We start from the raw sequence: 10,952 nt of genomic DNA, 5'->3' as shown, positions 1-10,952 counted from the left end.
ACAAATGAGAGGTGATATGTTAGTGGTATATAGGATAGTGAATTGCCAGAAGAGGTCAGTCAGACGATCCTATTTAGCCTTTCCCATAAATCAAGAGCAAGTGGAGTGCCATACAGTAATGCTAAAAGCTAATGAATTTAAAAGTGATACAAGTAAAATATTTTCTTACATGGTGCATAATTAACCTGAGAAATTCATCAGATACCATTAAGACAAAGAGCCTAGCAGGACTGAAAATGGATAATAAGTGACAGAAACTACATAAAGATAGAAACATATACAGGGTGTTTAGACATTTACTTAAAACCGTTTGCTGCCTGAGGCTGCAAAAAAAACATCCCCTGTGGGAAAGCGAGATGTAATGATTGGACTTCTTGCATCTATTTCACTGCAGTGGGCAGGTTGGAGCTGAGTACTGGGCTGGTGAACTGCTTTCGATATGGTCAATATGATCACTCGTGTTTTCCAGAGTAAAGGGCACACCTCCACCTACCCCAAAGGGCAGCCAGAAAATGTCCAAAAAGCTTCTGAGCTTTTGAAAAAGCTTCTGAGCTTTGAGCCAATATAGAAATCATGGGTGGGGAGGTGGCCATGTGTCTGGGAGATAAAAAGGAGTGGCTAAGAGACTTATGGATAGGAGCTGAGCATGGGAATTGTGTTTTGACACAGGCGAAGGAGAATCATGTGAAATTTATGAGTCTGCCTTTTATTAACTGAAATGTGCTCTAAAATGGTGGTGTTTTGTGGGTAATTAATTGGTGTGCATTCTGAACTTGCAGTGTTTTATGGTCCCTCTTAAACTTATTAAACAAAGCTGTCAGCTTCTACTGAAGGTGTAAGATACTGCCCCAGGTTTTACAGTGTGCATGTAGCTTTTTGGAGGTGCATGGCCAGGCTGCTCTGCAGCGTGACAGTGGGCTCCTGCACTTCTGAAGCATTTCTGAAGGTTTAAGGGTAAGAGCTGAGTGCTTGCAACAACCCCAGTGCAGTACTATATGGGTGAATGAAGAAGAAGCAAGGGGGTAAAATATAAAATCTCTGGAAAAAGAAAAAAAAATAAAAAAGAAAGAAGAAAAGAATGTGGCTGAATAAAATGAGAACTAAACCACAGTGTTCTCCCTTGACATGGCTGGCTCTGTGCCTCAGTTTCTCACACGATCAATAGTGGTATTGGATCCTTAGTTCTTGAGTTTTGGAGCTCTAGTCTTTTAAACTTCAATATATACTTTACAAAACTGATGTGAGAACTCATGTCTTCTATGTAATATACAATTATGTCTTTCTAACAGGGATCCTCATCCTTCGTAAGGATAAGGAAAAACAGTGAATTAATTCATGTAGTTTTTCAGGTACTTTTGGATATATGCAGCTGTTGAGTGTAAAAATAACCTGCGTTATATTATTATTGTTATATATATATATATATAATTGGCACAAGGATGTGATTGCTGTTTTGATAACATCCTGTAAGCATTCCCTTGGTGAAGCCTGCTGACTATCAGGGGCTCCAGAACTCAAGCAGCAAAGGGCTTGTTTGGTCCTGTCCTCAGCAGACCACTTGCTGGAGATGTTTCTCTTGTGTTGCACTTGCTCTTTAGGGAAGGTTTTTCTCTGTTGACTGAAATAAGTGCTAGGGCAGGTTCTTCTGTTCTGCAAAACAAGCATTGCCCTGGGTTCCATTTTTGCATCCTGCACAAATCAGAATTTGTTATTGAGACCTGCATCCATGATTACTCTCAGCTTCCCTGTGCTCCATGTTTCCTTTATGAAGCAGGAATGCAGTGCACAGGAACCTGCTGTGCAGTGATAATATGTGCGTTCCCTGAGGCTTGTCTTTCAGCCTCTTCTGAGAATTAACCATGTAAAATCTATGTGCTGCCTGATTACAGTGGTGGGTGATTGTGGTCCCAACTTCTTGCTTTCTTCCAAACTCCGCCCATGGTCCATATACTCTGTAGTAATTGATTAGCTGAACTTCTTGAGTGCCTTAGGTTGGATTGCAGTCTTTGGCTCCATTGCAACATGAGCTGCTTACAAAATCAGACTGAATGGTACCTGCACTGTAGCTGGCCTAGCAGAGAAATAAAGAGTTATTAAGATACATATTTCTCTGTGTGTGTATACATATATATATATATTTGCATATATACATATATGTAAATAAAGAAAGATGGAAACGTGTTCAGGGCAGTTTACATGCCTTCTTCTAGCTCTGCAAGATCAGTCTGTCTCATTCTATTTCTCAGAAATTATGTTTTTCGGTTGAATTTCTTGGGTAAAAACTGACAGTGTTCTTGTAAAAGCTTAAACTTCAATCAGTTGATTTTTTTTTTTTTTTCCAAATGAGAAATACTCATTTTAGTTCCATTACAGATCTCCTTCCAATGTCTTCTTTTACTGCAGAAATCCCAGTAATTAGGACAGCTGTCTTTTCACACCAGTTTGACTAAAAGCTACTTTTTATAGGGAGAAGATGCAAATAAACACAGGGATTCTTGGACAAATAACTCTGCTGCATTCTCAGCCTTCATTTTTCTGATCACTTGCTACTAATAGTGACAGCTCCTTGCTTAAGTTATTTGAGATTTTTCTCAAACTGAAGCCTACACCTGAAGAAAAGGTCTTCTGCAAGTCTAATTTTGGCACACTAAAGTTTTTGAGCAAAAGTTTTACCAACTCATAGCAAATATTGTTATAAGCACTACCTGCAGGAGCAATGCAGGCCCAGTGTGATACAGGCCCAGTGATTTGCTCATACTGGATGGACGCCAGTCTTGGGTTTTAGAAATGGATGTATCCAGCTGCTTTCTGCCCTTAGGGGCTGATATCCAGAGACATGGGGCTGGATCTTTGACTTTGACTAACAACCAAGGCAGTATTTTTTCCCCCTGTGTTCAGGACAGGGAAAATCTGGGCTCTTGGGGACGTCTTGGTGGCAAGATGTGGTTGGTCCTTTCTGTTGTTTGGACAAGAAAGGAAAGATAGACATCTGCTGCACACCCCAGACACGTAGGCTCCTCTGGTGAGACCCACTTGAGTCCTCCCAGAATCAGCTACCCACAATTCAGACTTCTATCTTTAACAAAGCATTTAATAGAGAAGTTACCACATTTGTGCAGAACTCACGTAGGCTCCCTTGAAAACAGAAGACTTGTGTGTCTAAAAGTTTGCTTGTATCTCTTTTTTTTTTTTTTTAAATCCCAACCAAACCAGTTGATCTTATAAAAAGATACGGCCTCATTTCATAAGCCTTTTCTCACTTATAAAAACAAGAAAAGAGGAGCCTCCATGCTCCAAAGAAAGCTTAAAGGAAGATTAATTAATTAATTAAGAATCTTTTCTTCTGAGTGCAACAGGATCCAAGTAACAAGTGAACTTTTCATTTCCAGTAATAGCAGAAATTACTTCAATAGCATGATTGTGAGCACCCGTGGGGCCATAATGTGAATGGTCTTTATTAAGGAATAGACTGAACTTCTGACTATCTTTCTTCCAGTCATTTCCACAGGCTATAAACAGCGCCTGGTTTGTTGCTATTAAAAGAGTCTAAAGACGACAATGCTGAAAAGCATTACTGTTTAAGTACTCATGGCTTGACATGAACATGAAAAATATTTTCTTGAAAGTGAAGTGAATTTGGGTTCTTCAGAATGTTAGGGTTTCATTAGGAAGTGGTTATGTTGAATACTTGTGATATAGTGGGATAGTATTTTGTTTTTATGTTTTTCATTTTAATTGCTGGTCATTACCCCTCTGTTTCGCTTGATTTTTTTGGACATTCCAGTCCATGGGAGGTCAGAAAATATCATGGGGCCAGTGGATTCAAACACTTTTTATGTTTTCTTGGTGGTATTTTCTGCCCATTTTAGTACCTGATGAAAGAGCCTGGTCTTGGTTAACGATCAAGCCTCATTATGTATTTTTTCCATAAATGACTGCTCTGAGGAGCAACCTTTCCTGAATAACATGGTATTTTGTAAAATGATGCTAAGTAAAACTGGAGTAATCCATGATCTGCTGAGGTGATATTGAAGACATATCTCTTGTGCACAGCAGACCTATGCATTAATCCTATGTTTTGGGGTCTTTAATTGCTTTAAATATTTGCTTCTAGATCTGTGTTTCACACATCTTATTTACATGGTTTATTTTTCATTTTGTGAACAAATCGATAACCAGACAGACTCTTTACCACACTGGATTAGTTTTATTTATTCTCTTTGAACTTGATTAAAAAGCTGTCAAACATAAGTCTACATTTTATCAGCAGAATACTTTTACAAAACAGGGTAGGAGATGTGTATAGCTGGAAACATACATTTCAAAATGAAACAATATTTGATATATTCTAGACAGTTACCCTTTTGTTTATCCATGACAACTGAAACTAACCATCAAATGCATAAATTGATTCAAGTCTAGCCAAGTAATCCTAAGGGCATACGAAAAGGCTTTTTTTAAAGTTCTTTCTAGATGAATTTAATGTAGTTCACCAATAAAGCATCCTCAGGAGCACAATACAAATGCTACAGAACATGAGATAGCTGGGGAAAGCGGGCAGATGTACAGTGTGATGAAGAATCAAAATGGATGTTACATTAAAATGAGCAGTCATGCAATGTCTTCATTTCATGTACTGCATTTAAGTAAAAATGCCAAAGTTCCAATTTCTTTCTTTTTTTTTTTTTTTTTTTTGTTTTTCAGGCACAGTTATGCAAATAGTGAGAGACTGTTTTTTTTTTTTTTTTTTCCTTCTTCTTTTCTTTTTCTTTTTCTTTTCATAATTTGTTTAAATTTGTATTAAATGCATTCCTTTTTAGCACTCCTGGAGTAGGGGAATTGTTTACTTATCATGCCTTTAACTTTCAATACATATCAAAGAGAAAGATAAATTATACTCAGATTACCTACATAAAATGTGGTATCTGTTTTAATTTGCTGCTTTTTATTCCATTTTCTACCAGTCTCCTCAATTACCATTTGTCTTTCTGTGCCATTGCATATGTTGGTAAACAGCATTTTCTATGGTCCTTGGCCATATGCTGTATGCTCAGCTTGCAAAAAAAATGACACTTGGAGTGCTAGCATAATGAAACTCTCAAAGGGTTAATGCAGAATACATATAGGCAAATGTTGACAATATTTTTTATTCCAATGTTTGAAAATTAAACACAAAATCATCATTAAGTTTTCACAAAATGAGGCATCTGTCACTTGAAAGAAAAAGAAATATTTCAGAAATATGTTTACAGAAATGTAAAAATATTAGACATCAAGACAGATGTGAACGTTTTCAATAACAGGCCCTGTCTGTCAGTCTTCCTCAGAGACGAAGATCTTGCTGTACTCACTCAGCATAAGTTCAACTATCTGGTTTTGGTACAGCATGTGGACTGCCATGTTCCCTGTCTCCTTTTCAGGTCTAAGGAGTGTTGGTCCAAACACAATTCCTAAGCTTTGTGTTGACATAAGATTCACGGATTCCTTGGCTGCTATCCTGTTGACGAAAGGAAAGAATTGGTTAAAAAAGGGGGATGTCAAAGGAGTCGCTATTGCATTAGAAGTATACAGAGGCACTTTCCATTTTTTATTTATTTTTTACTGATTCTCTTACCATGGATGTTTGGTTGGTTGAGTTAGCAGAAAGGAAGAAAAGAGGGAGGGAAGTGATAACTTCTGCCAACCTGACGAGCAATGAAAAGAGATGGAGGTCTAAAGCCCAGCCTACAATTCACTTATATCAGGGTACTGTTTGCTGCTTTCTGGTGACTGATCATTAGTGCATGTGTGTACTGTAAGGAAATAATTTCTGAGCTCATACATTTAGATGCTGAAAATAGGGGGTGTCCTTTATGTTAATCAATACACTGAATCGCGCACTGTTGGTGCTAACAGTTTTGTTGGCTTCAGGAAGAAGCCTCCCTGCTTCTTGTAGCATGGTCTCCTGCACTGAAAGAGTTGGGAAAATATAAAAGGGTCGTTAATATAAAGCTCATATGAAACACATTCTTTCTGCTAATTTAAATCCAATAAAGTTAGTATGCTCAGAAATGAATTGTGAAATTTATATAACTAAAGACTTTTGCATGCCTTATCCTGACACAAAGTTTCTTAAGAGACACTGAGACCACATACCTTAATGGGATGACTTAGAAAATAATAGTAAGGATTATAACCTTTGATATCTTTATTACCCACAAATTATGAGAGGGGGACCATTATTATTAAAAGTTGATCTTTTGTCTGTATTAAGACTTAATATTCTTGTGGAAATGACATTAAGGATTGAGAAGTCTGGTCTAAGAACAATATAGGTTTAATGGATGGAGTTTAGGTAGGCAGTTTCGCATAAATCTCTGCAGTGGTGAGTATGAACTAAGTAGAAATCCATTTCCTTCCACCCTCCAGAATATATAAAATATCCTAGGCTGGAAAGACTAGTAAATGAAGATACATATTTTACAAATAAATTACACAGCTTTACTAGGAATGTGAACTAAATGTAACTTTAATATGTAAACGTTTGAATTTATGGATGCTTCCCTAACTGGTTAGTTTTAACTCAGATATTTCAAGTGTACTGTTGAAGCCAAGTCCTGCTTTCCACCTTCTCTCCCTATTTGTTACTCATTCACCTTTTTAAAGTCCAGAAAGCAATTTAAAAATCATCATAGCTGTCTCTGTTTCACTATACCTATTACTGAATTGACAGCAATCTTAACTATAAATGAAAGAAACTTCTTGGGTTCAGGCACTTAAAAAAAAGGTTTCTTTCATGTTCGTGGGCGTTCGTTGCACAGCAAAGAGTATCTTCTTGTGGATTTCTGCCAATCTTGTCATTTACCACATTCCTTGAACATTGATGCTCATGGATTTTTCCATATTTAAATAGGAAACATTACTTAGTTCTGCCTCATGCTTGTAACCGTGGTGTCCATTGCACAAAACACTCTCCATATGGCACTAATCAGATTGGCTTAATTATTTGTTTCTTAAAATATAGCATCTTTACTATAAATTAAAAAATAATTATGTTTCCTCTGTGGTAAGATTAACATATCATCACTTAGGAATCCAGAAAGTCTCAAAAGTTAGTAGTTTTGTTGCCAAATGACTGTGTGGGCTTCTGATGGACGTCACACATATTTATCACAATTAAAAAAGTTTGTCACAGGGATGGCAAGGTTATTTTCCTCAATGCTACTTATGCAGAACATACATGGAGTTTAAGGTATCCTCATGAGAAGGACTTGTTTTTGTTGAGCTTGCTACATGCTAGAAGTTGGAAACCTTATACAATATTTGCAGATGACATTAGGCATAGTTAGAGATGTTAGTTCACCAGGGAAAAAATCCTATTCAGCAGCTCCATGGTTTTGCAGTGAGGTGGTATTGATGATGGACAGCATGGACAGCATCAATGAAGCTGGATGAGAAAGACTTTGCAGGGAGCAGGAAGTAATGGACCATGGATGAGCAGAATCAGAGTAAAGAATAGTTGTGGTGGGGTGGGAAAAGGGCTTGATAAAATGAAGAGAGGAGGGATCTGATTACGTTCTTCTGTAAAATTTGGAGCAAGATTATAGCATCACCTAGGTTGGAAAAGACCTTCCAGATCATGAAGTCCAACCATCAAGATGCTATTTCTGATGTGAACACAGAAAATGGAGGATGGATGGCCAATCCCTCTGCCCTTGCCTACCGAAACCTTCTGACAACTTTGCTTTCCCTGGAGATGCAATCCTGCACACAAAGACCTGTTTGAGTGGAGACATTGCCAGTCATGGCCTGCAATCACTCAACTCTCAGGAGGTGACAGTATGGCATGAAGCATGATGCTCATGGTGTGCATTAGTGATGGAGAGGAACCTGTTGCAGTGCACTGACATGGAGCATGGCACTGAAAACATCCACACAGGGGGCCTGTAAGTCTAGCATTAGTCTAATAATTATTATATGGACAAAATCTCTTGAAAATTCTTCAGGTTTTCTATCTATTATTGCAGTTGTACTTGTTTTGATGACCATAACAAAAAAAAATTCTAAGCCAAGAAAACAGAATTACTTTTCAGGAAAGTCTCAGTAGTTAAATGATTTGTGGCAAAATACAGCTACTGGAGGGGAAGAAAGAAGGAATTCAATCCAGCCCGAAGAAAATAATTATGACTTTGGGACCTTATGCCATTTTAAATTACAAATATTTACCAATGAAATTCCATAACTGATGTTTTTTTCATCTGTCCACACAAGGAAAAAAGTCAAAGCAAAACAAAAACAAATATATACAATTTAAGCTGTTACTGTAGCTGCTAAGTGAAACTCAGTTGTTAAAAGGGAAAACCTTAAAAAATGGGCAAGAATTTCTTTTTTCTGGCACAAAAAAGAACAGAAAGAGTAACACACTGCTTAGAACATAAAAAGTGAAAGGAAATGCCAGAGCTACGTTTTGTCAAGCCTAACTGAAAGGAGCAATGATCCATCAATTTAAGATTATTTTAACAAAACAATCTGTAATCCAGTGCTACAGGTGTTGGAACCACATCAAGAAATTGCTGGGCATTATGGTGTGAAAGATTTTTTCCCCCAAAATAAACGAACGGAATTGCTAACTTCAAGAATGGTGTAAGTCCTTAAAGATCACAAGTCAGGAGACATACAGAAAATACAGGTCTCATTATTAATAGTAATGAAGTTAATGATGTATTAAAACTGCAGAAGTGTCTGATAGGAGGGCTCCAGTGTCAATGGCAGATATATAAGTAAAAATACTTTAAGCTTTGGTTGTTGCTAAGGCAACTGTAAACTGGAAAGCTTGCGACCGAGAGCAGGGCAACCCTACGGCTGGAAGGGTCATGGTATGGTGGGTTTGGCTCTCCAGTTTAATTAAACCTATACTTTTCAAACTCTATAAATAAAATCATTATTATTTTTGACATTCAGAAAGCACACTGGATTATTATTTCAAACACATTAGGTGTTATGAAATGTTCTTCATCCATTTCTATTCTGTAGAAACTACCGAAGAGGAGAAAGCACATCAATGATGGCTCTAATTCCTCACCATTTTAATGTTCTACTGCACATGAATAAAATAGGTAAGTTGGTGTCTTTAGGGAGGAAAACCCCAATTCAAATGGAACTATCTTACTGTAAGCTGAAGAGTGTTTGAGGACAGAGCTGTCCTTTGCCAGATGAGAGGAGAACCTTTCACTCCTACCTTCCTAGCCTTTTCCAGCTCACGAAGATTTGTTTTCTCAATGTTTGGGGTCCCTAGTAGAACCAGTTTTAGACATGCATAGTACTCTTGTACTCTGTAAGTGTTCTAAATTATATTCAAGGGTAACTTTTAAATAAGACAATCATATTGCTCTTCCATGAACTAGAAATATTGCTTATGACTGAAGGGCAACACACAGCAAAATAAGGTCACTGAAGTAAGAAAGTATCTTTGGGTAAAATACTACGGACCAGAATGGAAGTGTATGAAATGCAACCCTCTGGAGTCAGCAGAGACCCAAGAGACAAAAGTAGGTTTTTATCTTATCAGGACCTTGACCACCAGCATTCTGCATCACATTTGGTTTAACTAGAAAAATCACTGTCATGAGAGAATGAAATCAAGATCTAAACAGAGGCCAAGAAAGATTAAAGGTACATGGGAATAAAGAAAACTCCCCAGAAAGGAAAAACTGTGTATTTGTGACATCCATCTTCTTGGTATAGCAAGTAACCCTACAGAATAGGAACAGACTGCCCTCGTGCTAGGAACCACTGCCACAGCTCACCCAGGTGTAGAGTTGGGCTGTTTTGAGACATAAATTCCTGCGCCCTGCCTCAGTGGGCCAAAGTCTGCATGTTCCATTGATTCTCTCTACCGATAATTATCCTCAAATTAGCTAATACCCATTTCCTATAGATAGTCAGTGGTAAGCAGATGTAATGTTTCAGCTTCAGGACTCTGCCTGGTGATGGCTCAGCTGCCTTCTTGGCTGAGTTTACTCACCTTCAATATAGCTCTTCTAACAGACCTTTTCACTGCACTGCTACTTTATGTGGTAGCTTTCTGACTATTGCAGAGCTCCTGATCAATTTGAACATGCTAAAATATGACTCTTGTGACGAACAACGTTTAGCTCCACATTTTATGCTCCTCTCCTTCCCAAAAGCTGGTTCATGGGATTTAAAAAATAACAGGTATTACATACTTTGCTTTAGTGACAAGACATTTGGGGAGAAATCATCCAAGCTTGAAATAAAATCTTTATTGAAAGCAATTCTACATCCATGCCAGTCAGATACATTGTATGATCAGAAGAGATGTCCCAGGGGAAAGCTCGGCGCAGTAGACAGGGTTGATTACTTGGACCTCCTGTCAGTTCTTAACTCACTGACAATGGCTGAGACATTCAGTACAACTTTGTTTCCTTTATTTGGAAGTAAAGTTAATATACTTACCTTAACTGTGCCAAATGTACTGGAAAATAACCTGATAATAAAACGTACCATCCTACTAAGTGATAATGTCTGTGTGTGTATAAGCACATTTTGGCAGGGCTTGTGCAGACGGGTTTTTCAGTGTTAGAAAAGAAGCCCAAGTACAAAATGATGCACAGATAATCCATTAGGTTTCTTCTCAGTGTACTTTTTTTTCTTTGTAAGTCCTGTTACATACTTTCCTGAGACACAACATATTACTGCATCATCATTTTCTACTGTAAACTTATTTGAATTCAGCTATAGGGGTTGTTCTTTATATAAAACGTGTTTTTTTTTTTGGTACTAAAAAGAAAACTGAACTACAAAATTTGGCTTTGACAGAGATCCTAAGCCACAAACAATAGGTGCCATTTTATAACAGGTCACAGCCTTGCAGAGATATCCATATCTTGAGGAAACTCTGTTGCCAGTTTAGGACAGACACCAAAATGCATCCACTGTGGAGGAAGAGTGCA

General features: G+C 37.7%; 1 protein-coding gene across 4 annotated transcripts in view; it reads right to left on the bottom strand.

The window, feature by feature from the left end:
• Positions 1-4,187: 4,187 nt before the first annotated feature.
• Positions 4,188-10,952, bottom strand: part of ARHGAP15 (Rho GTPase activating protein 15) — a 333,280-nt gene continuing 326,515 nt past the window's right edge. For all 4 annotated transcript variants that reach the window (XM_084523841.1, XM_084523843.1, XM_084523842.1 and 1 more), the window contains one exon: positions 4,188-5,497. In XM_084523841.1, the coding sequence (XP_084379967.1) occupies positions 5,314-5,497 (184 nt within the window). In that variant the 3' untranslated portion in view covers positions 4,188-5,313. The remainder of the gene's footprint in view (positions 5,498-10,952) is intronic.

Source organism: Aythya ferina, assembly GCF_964211825.1.
Source record: "Aythya ferina genome assembly, chromosome: 6".
Classification (NCBI taxonomy): Eukaryota; Metazoa; Chordata; class Aves; order Anseriformes; family Anatidae; genus Aythya; species Aythya ferina.
The sequence above is the reverse complement of the archived record's forward strand: the minus strand, read 5'-3'. Positions and strand labels throughout refer to the sequence as shown.